This window comes from Peromyscus eremicus, chromosome 4, assembly GCF_949786415.1.
Source record: "Peromyscus eremicus chromosome 4, PerEre_H2_v1, whole genome shotgun sequence".
In the NCBI taxonomy this organism is placed as follows: Eukaryota; Metazoa; Chordata; class Mammalia; order Rodentia; family Cricetidae; genus Peromyscus; species Peromyscus eremicus.
This window is the reverse complement of record NC_081419.1, coordinates 150496438-150511960: the sequence shown is the minus strand read 5'-3', so window position 1 is coordinate 150511960 and position 15523 is coordinate 150496438. Positions and strand designations below refer to the sequence as shown.

Below are 15523 nucleotides of genomic sequence, written 5' to 3'. Positions count from 1 at the left end.
GGAGCAGGCTGCTTGATAGCCCTCAGAACCTGACTGTCGTATTTAGATATTAGCATGCATCAGTAATCATAAGTAAATTATTCCAAGAACAGAGCCGTGGTTGCACTGCGGGCAACATTCCATGTTCGCCAGCAGAGGCATCAGGGAAACGCAAAGCCAAGTAGACCTGGAACAATGAAGGCCCAAGGAGCGTCCTGCTTTCTGTACATAGTGGTTCTGTATCTTCAAAGGGCTGCTATACATGTACTTGTTACCCTGTTGGGGAAAACTATTTTAAGCCTAATTAGCAGGATTTTTTTTAGAATGCAAATGCTTTTCATTTAGACATAAAACAAAATGTCACGACATTTCCTCCACCCATTTATCACAAACAAGTTAATTACTGTGTAACAAATCTCCCCTGCTGGAATGTGGAGGTCCAGGGCTGCCGGTGAGCTGACTCAGGCATTGAGAGGAAGCCACGGGGCGGCCGGTAATAGCTCATGGCGTGCTCACCGTAAAACCATGACTGGGAAGCTCTGCTTGTCAAATTAAGTAAGGTTAAGCTCTCTCCCTCGGAATAACTCAATTATCAGGAGTCATTATCTATTTAGCACAGAACCTACCGGAAGCTCTGAGCTCCGTGTCTGTTTCTGACAGTCATCCTCACTGGTTCTCAGAGTGGCAAAGTTTTCTGCACACCCAGCCATGTCTGCCCATCCTAGCTTGAGTGTATCATAGGCCTCAGTTTTCACCTCTGTGTGTGTAAAATTATTTCTAAGATATAAAAACATTTTTGCTCATGACATCTTTTGCACCTCAAGCTCAAGGGGAAGAAAACAGGGAGAGAGCAGAGGGTGTGAGCTATGGAGAAGTAATGCGGACATGGCTATAACCCATCCCCAGGGATGAGAAAGAGGAGCATAGACCCCAGACATCTTGAAGGTAATATTCTTCTCTGAGATAGAGTACCCCCCACATGCCTAAGAGGACTGGAGCACACAGTAGGGCCTAGCTATGCACACAGTTAGGATGCCAGCGTGATCTAGGAAGCATGGTGAAGAGATGGAGACTTATTTTCTGTTGTAGATATTCCTTGTTACCAAATAGCATTTTTCTCTTAAGTCTGGGTCACTGGGTGTGGCAAGATCTCCTTGTGTTTCTTAGGAGGTCTGGGAGGCCTCGTGTCCCAGTGTCAGCATGATGGAGTCCAGAACACAGCAATGGCAGGGATGAGCCACACTGGACATGGGAAGGTGGCCCACCTCATCAAACTCCAAATCAAAACATTCATGGAGCTCTTGGAGTGTCCTGAACACACTTTCTCATCGAGGCCCACCCATTCCAAGTTTTCCTTCCTTCCTTCCTTCCTTCCTTCCTTCCTTCCTTCCTTCCTTCCTTCCTTCCTTTCTTCCTTCCTTCCTTCCTTTCTTTTTTTTATGATCAGCAATGGTCAAATGGCTTTGGCTTCACAATTTGTAAAATGAAAAACATCAGAAAAGTTGGATGCTGTTTTAATTCACATAATTTGTAAGGAACAAAAATATGAAAGATTCCTGCTGGAAGGGGCCATGTCCAGCAGGTGGGAGCAACCTTCTGACACTGCAATGGGATGCCATTGTTGCCTTCGAAGTTCACACCTGAGAACCACACAACCACTCCTCCACAAAGAAAAGAAAAAGAAAAGAAACAACAACTCACAGCTCTAAGTCTAGGATTTTATGGCCAAGTGAATTGACAGCTGCTTCTGAGTCAATGCAGACATGCCTAGAACAGCTCTCACTGTGCAGGTAAGGGCTTCCACACACCTGTACACACCTGTTCATAGACAGCTGCTCTATTTCCTACAACACAAACTCACCAGGAGAAGTCAACAACCTTAAGACTTCAGAGCCAATATGGAAATTAGGTTTTGACACCCCTTCGGAAAGCCTACTTCCCCTGTCTCTACGATATCAGTTCAAACTTCTGGGAAACTGAGGCCAAGAGCTAAAACACCTAGACTGAAACCTCAGAGACAAGTCTCTTATCTCCCACTCTATGCAGACAGAAAGTTTAATTAGTTGTCTGGAAAAGGGAAACAGATTTGCAATGAGTTTTCCAGCCATCTCCCTCTGCCCCTTGCATACCTTGGTTTCAGAAGCTCGATGCCCCTCCCCGGGGTCTGTGTTTTCCTATCACTGGAGGGGCAGTCATGAAAGCCACATGCCACATTTGTGAGCAGAATGTCTGTGGGCTTATTTACCGAGCTCCCAACAACATCGTCTGCTTTGTCACGCATTTCAAAGTGGGGATAATTTAAGAGTCCTGCATTTCATACATAAAAATACTCTGTAAAGAAGTCTCCCTGCACAGCATTGGGTGACAACATTCCACGCGAATTCCCATTTGTTGCCCAGGAAATGATTCACCTCAGTCCAAAATGACAGGCAGGCATTCAGAATCATTCACCACTCGCCAGGAGCCTCTCAGCTGGCCCACTGGAACCTGCTTGATCTCACAACCATCTCTTGGCAGAAAGCAGGGCTCCAAGGCCAGCCAAGCCTTCCACTTCATCCCTGCCCCCTCCACATACACACACCCTGCTCTACCTCTGAGTAGTTTCTCTCCTTCCAGGACATTCGGGGAGATCAATGCAGTGTAGTCTTCTTCGGAGAAGCCAGCCTTGCAGGCCTCTCTGACTGTAAGATCCTCATGGTGGGCCTGGGGATGGAAAGGAAAGTATGAATCTAAAATAAGTTAACAGAAATTTAATCCAACCCACATTTGTCACGGCCACCTCACAAGCCTCTGGCTGAGAAGTGCAGATAAACCACCATCTCCACCCAGAGGTGGTACTGGGATCCTCAGGTCTCTGGGGGAACTTCAGGTTGTATTAGCCCCGGCTAGGAGAATCTTCCCCCACCGGACAGCTGCACCTACATCTGTGGGAAGCACAGGGTCAGCTGATGCCTAGACCAGGTACCAGAGGGCCCTTGTTGGTATATGGCAGGAGAAAAAGACGGTGAGGTGCCAGGGAGGAGAGGTGGGTGAGCATCAGCAGCACCAGCAGGCTTCACCAGTGGCTCACCCAGCCACAGGCAAAGCCAGGCCGCTGGAGAGGGAGGGGGTTCTGCTAGGAACCATTTCTCCAGGCTTCAGAGCTCTCTGCCTTTAGGTTAGGTGTGGAGGAGGCAGCCTCCCTCCGCAGGCCACAGGGGTGGGGTTCCAAGAAAGGAGCTGGCAAAATCAAAGAGATTCCAGGGCTGTTTCCAAGCTGAGCAAAGGGAGTGACCAGTTCTGCTACCAGGCTGCAAGGAGGCAAAGCATGTGCGTGTGTGTGTGTGTGTGTGTGTGTGTGTGTGTGTGTACGTGTGTGTGTGTGTGTGTGTGTGTGTGTGTGTGTGTAGTGTGTAGGCAAGGGGTGTGTGTGTGTGTGTGTGTGTGTGTGTGAAGTTCACCCACCCAATGTCCTGGACTCTTATTCACCCTGAAGCTCCTGTTTCAAGCCTAGTCAGGAGGGAGGGTTCCCCTGACTGACCAGAAGGGCTTGCTTTCCGCTCCTCTGGAAGTCTAGATCTGTAGGAAGGGAAGGCAATGAGTGGGCAGGGGTTTCCACCCAAGCTGCCAGAAAGGGAGATAGCATGTGTCCCCACCAATCCAGTCCGCTACCGGCGGAGAAGGCGCACCAGGTGCCGTGTCCCTGGTGGTGAGCTCCAGGAGCCGCGGGCGCAGCGGCACCGGCAGTCTCCGCTTCGCTGGCCGCCGGAGCGGAACGCGCTTCGCTGCCGGCCGAGTCCTCCAGCTGCGCGCAACGGCGCCGCCCGGGTTCGGCTAGGAGGCCACCCGCAGCCCGCAGCCTGTAGCTCTTTGGAATCTGGCCCCGGAGGCTGCGAGAGGACTGGTCGGATTGAGGATCTTCCTCGGGTCAAACTCAGAATCGCAAACCTGGGGACTGCAGCTCCGACATGCACTTGCAGCCCGCGGGAGGCGAAAGTCGGCCGGGAAAGTTTCTGTCCCCCCGGGGCGTGTTCCCCGCGCACGGCGACGGTCCAGTGGCCTCGGAGCGGGCGGTCCCCGGCCCTGGTTCATCGCCGAGAATACCTCGGCGTGTCTGCGAGCAGGCCACCGGACCGATTGGCCACGAGAGGGGGTTTGGGCCACTCTATCTCCGCTCAGGGTCGCCGCGGGAGCTGCCGCTGAGCCGCGCAGAGGCCCCGCAGCGAGCCTGAGCCACCCAACCGTGCCGGCTAGGGACCGCGCAGAGACGGTGTAGGGATAGCGCGTGTGTCCAGCTCCTGTCCCCGGGCTTAGTGCTTCGCGCTCCCGCCGCGCCCTCTTTCCGGTCCTTCTCTAAGTCGAGAGGACTCGCCAGACACCACGGCTACAGCCCGCGCCCCGTAGTCGCCTCCGCCTCCCACCTCAGCTGCGCTCCGTGGCACCCACGGGACCCGGGCGAGGGCTCCGCGCAGCGGACCCGACCCCGGCAAGCGGCTGGAACTCAGGATGCGCTGCTGCCGGGCGATGGAGGCGAGCGCTACGCCAAGGAGGGCGGCCCCGGAGCGCAGATCGGGCAGCGAGATGGCATCCCGGGTCAAGCCTGCTCCGCCCCGCAGCTCCCGGCTCCGATCGCGGGCGGCTTCGTGCAGCGCGGGCGGCGGGATGAGAGAACCCGGGTAGCCCAGCCAACCCCACGGGTTCCTGGACCGCCCGCGAGCAGGGAGGCGGCAACTTACCCGGAGCGCGCCCGAGAGCCCGAGTAGCAGCAGCGGCAGCACCGAGCCCGTGGTCATGGTCTCCGCCGCGCCGCGCCGCCCTGGCGCTCTCCCGGTGCCCGGCTTCCCCCCTCCGCGGCAACGCTCCGCCTGCGCCCGCCCTGCTGCTCCCCGTGCTCGCCGCCCCGGCTCTGGGAGCCAGGCCAAGTGGGCCGGCGGCGCGCTCCCTCCGGCCGGTGCGTCCGCCGGCCTCGCAGCCGCCCGCGCCTCTGTTCCGCGCGCTCGGAACTGCAGGTGAAGCCGCGCGGCCGCCCCGCCGAGGCCCCGCCCCTCCGGCCGGGCCTGACGCGGGCCTTAAAGGCGCCGCTCCCGCGGCTACTCGCTCAACAGCCTGCGAGCCTGGTAGTTTGCTGCCCCGCCGGCATCAGTCCCTAGAGACATCTGGAGCTCCGTTTCGGCAGGGCAGAAGTAGCCAAGGACACTCGGCCTCTAGGAGCAAAGACTGTGTGGACTGAAGACGGTACTGGGGTCTCGGTCCCCAAGTTAGATGTCCTTTATAGTTTGTGGGACGCCCTCGCGATCACCCCGTGATCTTAGGTCAGCTTCTTTCCGGAGCCCACTGTGGAGAGTGGACACTTTCCTCAGCCATTGTGTCTTCTAACTCCCCTGACACAGGCCTTTGTGGTGGCCTCCAGTCCACCGAACAACTGAGGAGTATACCTAGAGAGGTCAGAAGAGAAGGGAGAAGGGAGGGGGTCATTCTCCCGCGGACAGGGCTCCTCTGACCCCTTCAGCCCAAGAGAAAACTTACAGTGTGAGCCTGGCTCTGAGTACACTACAAGGTTCGGAAGGGACCCTGCTCATTCCTGCAGAAAGGCCTGAGAAGGCAAGGAAGAAATCAGAGGCCCCGAAAAGGAAGGATCTCCAGCAGGCAAAGCTGTCAGGCCTGTCAGCTCCCTGGGCAGGCCCGCTCCATTTGCTTCGCATGGGCAATTTCCAAGCCCGACTTGTGGGTTTTTTTTTTTTTTTTCTTTAAGGATCATATCGCTCCCATTGAAAAATAAGGGCAGCTTGGATTGTGAGTGAAGGCTTCCCCGCTCCTTCCTTATCTAAGCAATGAAGAGAAAAGTGGAATGTTTGCTCAGATATTTCACATGTTCTTTGTCTCTCTTCTGAGGGAATCTGTGTCCAGAATACAATATCTCTGGTTTGAGAAGAGTGGATAAAATTGACCCAAAGTCAGAGTCAGCTGGGAAGAGAGACCTTTTCCTCCTTGCCTCCCGCTTCCCCGCCCCCAATGGTGGTTGGCACCCTAAGCTGTTGGCTGGTCTACTGGCTCGCACTCATGCCCACGGGAAGTCAGGTTCTAGGTGACCCTGCACGCGCAGTGGGCTCTGTCTAAGGATATGACGCTGGGTTTGGCTGTACCACCAAGTATTGGGACACAGTCTGTGCCATCCTGACCATGCTCCAACAGCTTGTGCCAGTGTTGGCCTGTCAGGGCATAAAGAGGCTACTAATTTAACATGGCTGGGTGGGCCAGCCTTGTGGTGTCAGACTGCTGTGTGGCCTTTTCTGGGGAGACATAAAGAAACATTCACCCCAGATAGAGAGGCGCCCAGACCAAAGGAAAGACTTGAGTGCCGCCAGGTGAGTCAGTCATTGTTGGGGTTACTCGCAGGAGCACAGAGACCTGGAGGAGACGGCTACACTACAGACTCAGACCCACTGCACAGTCAGGAAGAGATGGGGAGCAAATCCTTCTGGAAAATTCCATTCTGCAGCCAGTGCACATGTCCCTTAAAGACGTGCCTTCCTCCTGAACACACTTTATCCTGCCCGGCTGAGCAGTTTGCTGAACCTTCCCTTTTGCTGTGTTGTCTTGAGATGCCATCTTGGGGGCCACTCAGTGTTCTCAGTAAACCTAGACATAAAGCAACAGGCAGTCACCTGGAAGAGCCCCTCCTCTCTCCAGTTATGTTTTGGGCAGACAACCATGTCAACTTAGGGAAAGGCCGGAGGAAGCAGGTGGGTCCTGAGGTTCAAATATTGGACTTAGTACATCTCACGGCTACCTATGGTTAAGTGTCAGAGAGCCTTGGCCCTCCAGACATGCAGTGTGACTCCCTGACAGAGTCTGCTCTCCTGGCATTAGCCAGCCCTGCTGTGAATCAGGAGCAGTATGTAAATGTATCTACCCCAGGGGTGCAGTTGTACAGTTTCCTGTTATCTAGCCAGGCTTGAAGGAAGTCTAGCGAGTTCATGGACTAGAAGATGGCTACCAGCATTCTCAGGCAGACCCCAGGAGGACCCCTGGCATGGGCAGCATTCTCCAAACTTATTTATTCAAGGAGTAGGCTTAGGCATCTTATGGGAACCCATGTTTCCAAGAACATGGCTCAGAAGTGTTGCAGTAACCCATGCGAGTCCAGCAGAGAGCATTGCTTTGTCAGACTTGTTCTGAGTGAAGCGGAGAGGGCATGCTGAGACACAGAAAACATGAAGTCGCTCTTCCCAGGGACCGTCCTAGTCTGTCACTTGCTGCATGGCCAGCTGCATGGCCAAGCTTGCTTAAAAATATAGGTTCTTGGGCCCCTCACCCAGTACTCCCTACTGAAATCCACAGGCCAACACACACACACACACACACACACACCACTGCCACTTGGGAAGTTGCTCATCTACCTAGGAGGCAATATGCAAATCCCCAATGAAAATACAGATTCTCTAGGCTCAGTCCTCAAGGGGCAACACTGTCTTCCACCTCCCTCCTTCCCTCCCTCCCTCCCTCCCTCCCTCCCTCTGTTCTTCCTTTCCTTTCCTTTCTTTTTCTATTTTTAGGCCCAGGTTGGCTTCAAAGTGACAACAATCCTCCTGCCTCAGCCTCCTGAGTGTGGGGATTACAGTGGTGAGTCAATATCATCTTTTCCTTAAGCCCTTCTCTTAATGCCCATACTAAAATCTGCAGTAAAAACTTACTACTCCGTCTTTGCATCATACAAAGAAGAGTGAAGATCCTGGCACCACCAATGCTGTCCAGGGAATAAGGTCTTAGACTCTTGAACCCTTGCATTTAGCAGTCACCCTCGTGAACAGCAACACACACACTAACATTTGAATCATAGACATTGCTTCCCGTGGAGTTCCCTGGATCAAGAAGCCTTGGGAATGCTGTTTCCTTGGCCTTGGGTCCCTTGTCTGGGCTCTGTGGGTAAAAGATGAGTTTCTGACCTGTCTACCAGTCCTACACGGGGAAGCCACTGAGACCTGGACCCTCAGAACCTGAGTAAGCAGCCCTAGAAGGGAGTGCTTAAGTTCCTAAGAGAACTTAAGAAAAGGCATCAGGGAGGGGGTGTCAGATGAGTGATTTCAACACCTGTGAAGCTGTTGATGTTTGCAAACAGGGTCATCTTCTACATCTCCCACTTGTTGGGCATACAGCAAGGGTTTCAGCTTCTGCAAATCAAATGCTCACAGATCTCTGATTTTTCCTGTGTTCATAGTTTTGCACTCCCTATTTGTGTGTGTGTGTGTGTGTGTGTGTGTGTGTGTGTGTCCATGCAGGTATTTACACATATATATGTGGGTGTGAGAGAGTGCTTATGTGTGGAGACCAGAGTTTGACTCCGGTGTCTTCCTCAATTGCTTTTCACTTTGTTGATATCTCCAGGGTCTCTGGAAGGACCTGGAGCTCACTGATTCAGCTAGGCTGGCTGTCCAGCCAGCCCCAGCTTTCCTCTTGTCTCTTCTCTCCAGTGCTGGGGTAACAGATGCATGCTGCCATGGGTGTCTTTTTGAGCAGGTGCTGGGGGTTCAAACTCAGGTCCTCATACTTTTGTGGCAAGCATGTTAATGACTGAGCCATCTTTTCAGCCTGCATTTATCAATATCTTTTAGGCACCTCACTGTTAAATGAAAAAGCCATTTTGTAAAGAAGGCAGAGTTAGCAAAAATTGTGTTCATAAAATAAAGCCAGGTCCTTGGGGGATGGTTGTTAGGAATATTTGAGGCAGGATGGAAAGGAAGGGAATCTACCTGCTACCACCTCCTGAAAGCCTCTTTGCACAGAGGACAGAAGACTCTTCAGGGAAGGAGCAAGAGAGAGAGGAGAGGGAGGAGGGAGGGGTGAACATAGCACAAGTAGCTCTCTGCCTGCAAGTCTAGTGTCACTTACAGCCGGCCAAGCTTCCCTGGGAAGAGGAGGAGGAGCATCCTTGCACTGTTGGAGTTTTCAGATTCCAGCCTGCTTTCCCCTTCAGTATCCACTGTCACTTACAGCCGGCCAAGCCTTGCTGTGCAAGCCTAGAACTGGGACCTCATGCAATCCTAGTGCCCCACAATAGGAAAAAAGACTTGGACATGTGAATGGCCTGTCATGGCCCATTGTCAGATAGTCTCTCCTTCACCTCCAACTTCTGGCAATCCTCCTGCCTCAGCCTCCCCAGTGCTAGGATTACAGACTTGACCACTACACCAGTTCCAGGCTGAGATTCTGCAACAAGGGGCAGTGGGACTTGGGCCTGGTGCTCGGCTGCCAGGATCCATCCTGGTCCAGAGATTGAAGGAGTCAACAGGGAGGTAGGCAAGTCCTGGCTCCTGTCTTCTCTCCCTTCGACTCCACACCCTGCCTGACCTCAGCCAGTAAGAAGTTCAGAAGCCATGCTAAGCCTCACTCTGGCCCTCAGCACCCTCCTTCTGGCTGGCATTGTTCTTTCCCTGGGGCGGGAAAGCGTCTGGTAGGCCCTAGGCCGTCATAGCCGCCCCTGACTATGCACTGCAGCAGATATCCTCTCTGTACATGGAGGAGAGGGACACAGGAAGCTCGCCCGCTCCTCAGACAGCCCAGATCCCCACCTGGTAGACACTCCCAGTGATGTAGGATGTGTATAGCACTCTGGCACACATCACATTTGTTCCATTTTGCACAGGAGGAAACTGAGGACTAAAGCTAGCAAAGGCGCTTGAACTGGGGCCTCATGATGCCTCAGTCTATTCTCCTGCTGTTAGCCATTACACTGTGGTGTTTGCTGGGGCTGTGGGAAGGGATGTAGACCGTTGGAGGCATCTGTGAAGTAGGATGTACAACTCAAAAGGGAAAAATCCAAAGAAAGCTGTCAAAGTGGGCAGTTGTCAGAGTGGACAGGTCTAACTGGGGAGAGAGATGTGACTCTCCTGTGACCCGAATCGATGACATGTTTTGTTGCTGCTTTGTTTATTAGGTTTCTGTCTGCTGTTGGGAAAGGGGGTGCTGGTGGTGAGGTGGAGACACACACTTCCCAGGGCACTGACAGGTGACCCTGCATTCTGTCTGGCTAGTCACTTGCTGGTATGCAGATGCTCTCAGCAGAAGAGGAGATCAGAATGGAGTCACTGATGGACAGCATTATCACACTCCCATGAAGGCATGGACCCTGTCTCCCTGCAATGTGGTGGTGCCCCCCACTTGTCCTCTAAGGCCTTCTCATGTGGATAGAGTTGTGTCTCTCGTGGGTTCAGTGCTATTGGTGACCCAGATCCCAGGCCCTCAGTGGACTGAGGACTGACTTCTCATGTTTTAAAAAGCTCTTTCCTCTTTAGACTTTGCGCTAAAACACACCCCAAGCCTGTGCACTCTGTCTGGCCAGTGGTTGGAGCCATCTCTGCCTGCCCTGGATCCCTGCAGCTTCCTTCTCTTGAATGTGCTTTGCACACCAGGACTGAGGGATTGGCTGGGAAGTTCGATCTGAGGTGGTCTCATTGCAGATGGCCCCTTTAGGGTCTTGACAACTTCTCTACAGCCTGTGAGGTAGGTACAGTGTCATCTGGCCTCTGGCAAGTTTTCACGCCATCACCATGCCCTACTCACCCTACTGTTCCTCAGGACATGCACTGGCCCTGGAGTTGCTTTGACATTCTATCCAGGTTCCCTGCTGACCACAGCTCTTCATGAAGCTCCATCTAAGGTCTGAGGAATCCCGGCCAGGCTGTGAGACACACCCCACATAGCCAGGACCACTCTGGCTCTCGTGTGTCTCCAGTGCGGCCATCTATTCCCAGTGTTCTGTTCTGTCTTCAGCATCCCCTGCAGGTGCTCAACACATATCTGACTAAGTTCTGGAGGAATAGCTGAGAGAGGTGATAGAGTCAGCAGGCAGCTTGGAGTAGGGGAGGGGCTGTGTGGCCACACCTTTCTGAACCACAGCCAGGAGCTGGAGGAAAGAGCCTTGCAGTAGCGGGGTGGGTGGACTCTGACAATGGGATCCCAGAGGCAGTAGGGGAGGGAGAAGATAAAAACAAGGCGTCCAAGGAGAGGAAATGAAATTAAACAGTCAAGTGGATAATATCAGATTTAAAGGGAGGAAGAACATGGGTGAAGCTAAGAATACGAGCAGACAGAGTGGCCATAAAAACAGAGATGGAGAAAATGGAAAGGAAGTGGAAGTGGGCTGTACGAGTTTAAGCATCTGTCTGGAATTATGAGGCCTGCCCGGAAAAGGTGCTCCTTGTCCTCTACAGCCCCAGGAGGCCTGGGAACACAGCTGTCAATGGCAGTGCATGGTGAGCCCTTCCATACTGTCTGTAAGCAGGTTTGTTGCTGAACTTGGGGACCATTCTTGTTCTCCCTCAAACATGAATCCCATGCAGCAAGGTGAGGCTGAGGTCCTGGGCGACAGGTGTTCTCAGCCCAGGTCAGGCCACCCAGGTGACCTGGTGTGAGGCCTGCCCAGGCGGGTGCCCTGCTCAGCACTCTGTCCCAGAGTCGTTCACCTCCTGGGTCTGCAGTAACTCCAGTGGAGAAGACACTCTACAGGTAGAGAGGTAGAGAGGCTCCTCTGCAGGCCTCCCTGGAGAACCACTCCCTGGGGGATCAGGTAAAGGGTGAGTTTTGGTGCACCAAGCCAGGGTCTCACATTGTGAGTGTGGGGAATGAGCCTAGTCCCAAGGGCTCAGTCTGAGCCATATCCCCAGGTAACTGACACCAGCATGATTCCCCTAGTGAGTATAATCACCTCTAGAGATTTCCAGCACCTAAGTGTAGAAGGAACAATGCCATCTTCCCAGTAAGGGACTTGCTACAGGGGGCAGAAAGATACTGTCTTAGTTAGGGTTTCTGTTGCTATGATGAAACACCATGACCAAAAAGCAAATTAGGGAAGAAAGAGTTTATTTGGTTCACATTTTCACATCACTGTTCATCACTGAAGGAAGTCAGGACAGGAACTCAAAACAGGGGAGGAACCTGGAGGTAGGAACTGATGCAGAGGCCATGGAGGGGTACTGCTTACTGGCTTGCTCAGTCTGATTTCTTACAGAACCCAGGACCACCAGCCTAGGGATGGCACCACTCATAATAGGCTGGGCCCTCCCCCATCAATCACTAATTAAGAAAATGCCTACAGCCAGATCTTATGAGGCGTTGTCTCATTGGAGGTTTCCTCCTTTCAGGTGACTCTGGCTTGTGTCACCTAGTTGACATAAGTCTAGCCAGCACAGATGCACAATATTGTAGCATGAATCTTAGAGAGTCTTATTAATAAAATCAAACCTGGGGCCAGTTGTTGGGGTGAAATGCTGGATGGTTAGAGAGACAGAACAAGCCACAGCTATCTCACCTTGCCAGTTCCTCAGCTGGTCCTGTTTCCTCAAACTGGAAGCCTCTGAGTCCACATCCAGAATGAATCTCAGCTGAACTGTGTTGCTCCAAAGCCTGAATGCTTAACCAGCCAAATGCTTCTAGTTTCTGGTCCTCATGCCTTATAAACCTTTCTGCTTTCTACCACCACTCCCTGGGATTAAAGGCTGCTTTCTGGGATTAAAGGCGTGAGTCACCATGCCTGGCTGTTTCCAATGTGGCCTTGAACTCACAGAGATCCAGAGGGATTTCTGTCTCTGGAATGCTAGGATTAAAGGCGTGTACTAACATTTTCTAGCCTAAGTATCTTGTGGCTTTTCTGTTCTCTGACCCCAGATAAGTTTATTAAGGTATACAATATTTTGGGGAACACAATACCACCACGCAATATGGTAAAGGAAATGTGGTCCTAGGGAAGTGCTTGCAAGCAGAAGGACCTGAGTTGGAGCCCCAGTACCCCAGCATGTAAGGGCTGGCTGTGGTGGTGTACATCTGCAATCCCCGCATTAGGTGGGGCATGTTGGTCAGCCAGCCCTTATGGGTTTCAGCTTTAGTGAGAGACCTGTGTTCCAGAAGACTTTGTCAACTTGACACAGCCTAGAATCACCTAGGAATAGAGTCTCAGGAATCAAACTGGTCTGTGGGGATTGGTTTTGATTGTTAATTGATGCAGAGGGCCCAGCCCACTGTGGGCAGCACTACCCCTAGGCAGGTAGTCCTCGAGTATATAAGAGAGCTAGCTGAATTATTCATAATAGTCAGAACCTGGAAACAACCTGCATGCTCCTCAGCCAAAGAATGGATAAAGAAAATGTGGTACATCTACACAATGGAGTATTATTCAGTGGTAAAAAAAACCAAAAAAACAAAACAAAACAAAACAAAAACAAAACAAAACAATGACCTCATGTAATTAGACAAATGGATGGAACTAGAAAAAATCATCCCGAGTGAGATAACCCAGACCCAGAAAGACAAACATGGTATGTATTCATTCATAAGTAGATATTAGATGTAAAGCAAATGATAACCAGGCTACAATTCACAGCCCCAGGGAAGCTAGACCCTAAAAGGGACGCATGGATTGCCCTGGGAAGGGGAAGCAGAGAAGATCTCCTGGGTAAACTGGGGATAGAGGGGGTGTAGAGGGGAAGGGATGGGAATGGTAACATGAGGGATTGGGATGGCTGAGTTGGGGGAGGGACGGAGAGGGAGAGCAATGAAAGAGGTATCTTCATAGAGGGGGAAACCTGGTACCAGGGAAACTCCCAGAAATCCACGAGGATGACCCCAGCCAAGACTCCTAGCAATAGTGGAGAGGGTACCTGAACTGGCCTTCTCCTGTAATCAGATTGGTGACCACCCTAATTGTCACCATAGAACCTTCATCTAGTAACTGATGGAAGCAGATGCAGAGATTGACAGCCAAACACTGGGCTGAGCTCTGGGAGTCAAGTTGAAGAGTCGGAGGAGGGATTCTATGAGCAAGGTGGGTGGTGGGGGGTTGGGGGAGGAGGAGGGTTAAGATCATGAAGGGGAAACCCACAGAGACAGCTGACCTGAGCTTGTGGGAGCTCACGGACTCTAGACTGACAGCTAGAGACCCTGCATAGGACCAACCTAAGCCCTCTGCATGTGGGTGATAGTTGTGTAGCTTGATCTGTTTGTTAGGTCCCCAGCAGTGGGATCAGGATCTGTCCCTGGTGCATGAGCTGGCTTTTTGAAACTTATTGCCTATGGTGGGATGCCTCTCTCAGCCTTGATGCAGGGGGAGGAGCTTGGTCCTGCCTCAATTTAGTATGTCATGTTTTGTTGACTCCCATGGGAGGAGTGAATAAGGAAGGGTGTAGAAAGGAGATGGGGGAGGGAACAGAGGAGAGGAGAGAGGGGAAACTGTGGTTGGTATATAAAATAAATTTAAAATTTTAATAAGAAAAAAGAAAGCTAGCAGAGCATGAAGCTTCAAAGGAGACAGCAAGAAGCATTTCTTCATGGTTTTTGTTTGAGTTCCTGTTTGAGATCCTGCCCTGACTTCCCCAGTGACAGGCTGTAACCTGTGAGCTGAAACAAACCCTTTCTCCCCCAAGTTGCTTTTAGCCATGGTGTTTGTCACAGGAACAGAAAGGAAACTGGAACGTCTTGTCACAAAAGGTAAGATGGGGAGTCACCTCTGGACTCCTAACACATGTGCACACATGTGCACACACACCTACTACATGCTCATGTGAATATACCTTCATACACACATGCTCATGTGAGTATACACACACACACACACACACACACACACACACACACACACACACACACAGAGCACATGTGAGAGGCAGCAAGCACTGGATACACTATGCAGAAAGGTGGGCATAGGGATAAGGTGAGAGAGTATCAGATGACTTCCTCAACTACAGAGATGGACAACCTCCCCGCCCCACACCGTCCCTGGAAAGGCCCCAGCAGAGGGCATCATAACAAACATGACTTATTTTGGACCCTTTGCAGGACCAAGGAAAAAGAATGAAAAGCAGCGTTGATCCAGACAGAGCTGAGTACTCCCCACAGCCTGTGAGTGTGTCTCAGCACCAGGGGTGCCCACCCATGGTGTAGCTCAGTGGGTAGAATGTTTGCCCAGTGTGCCCAAGGTCCTAGGTTCCATCCCCAGCACCACGTAAATTGGATATGGTGGAACACGCTTGTAATCCCAGTCCTTAGGAGGTAGAGGCAGGCAGATCAGTCAGGGCTGGCAAGATGGCTCAGTGGGGCAAAGGTACCTGAGGACCCAAAGGAGAGGGCTGACTTCTGCAAGTTGTCCATTGACTCACATGTGTGCCACACATATATACACAGGCATATACAATGAATAAAATGTAATTTTTAAACGTTTTAAAGGCTTTGTTTTTTTAGGATTGCTTTAGGTTTACAGAAAGATTGTCAGAAAATAAGGAGATTAGACAGGCTCCCCTAGCCAAGATTCACACACACACCAGTAGAACCTGCCTCCCAGCACTAACATCTTCCATGCTGTAGTAAGACTGTAATGATTGACAAACCTGCATAGCTACACTGTTGCTGAGATCTGGGCCTTACGAGGGAGCTCCCTTGTTTGAATGGAAACAGTGTGGCAAGTTTGATAGTGCCACTCAGATTAATTTTCCCTGGCTAAGCATCTTTGTGCTTCCTTTTAGCTTAGTTCCTAACCCTGGAAACTTCTGCCCTCTCTACTAACTCCACAGTTTAACGT

The 15523-nt window shown here is 51.8% G+C and overlaps 1 protein-coding gene across 2 annotated transcripts in view; it reads right to left on the bottom strand.

The window, feature by feature from the left end:
* Cdh4 (cadherin 4) overlaps positions 1–4751 on the bottom strand; it is a 503129-nt gene extending 498378 nt beyond the window's left edge. For both annotated transcript variants that reach the window (XM_059262058.1, XM_059262057.1), the window contains exons 1-2: positions 4695–4751; positions 2571–2682 (exon numbers count right to left, since the gene is read on the bottom strand). In XM_059262058.1, coding sequence (XP_059118041.1) covers positions 2571–2682; positions 4695–4751 — 169 coding nt within the window. The remainder of the gene's footprint in view (positions 1–2570; positions 2683–4694) is intronic.
* Positions 4752–15523: the final 10772 nt, after the last annotated feature.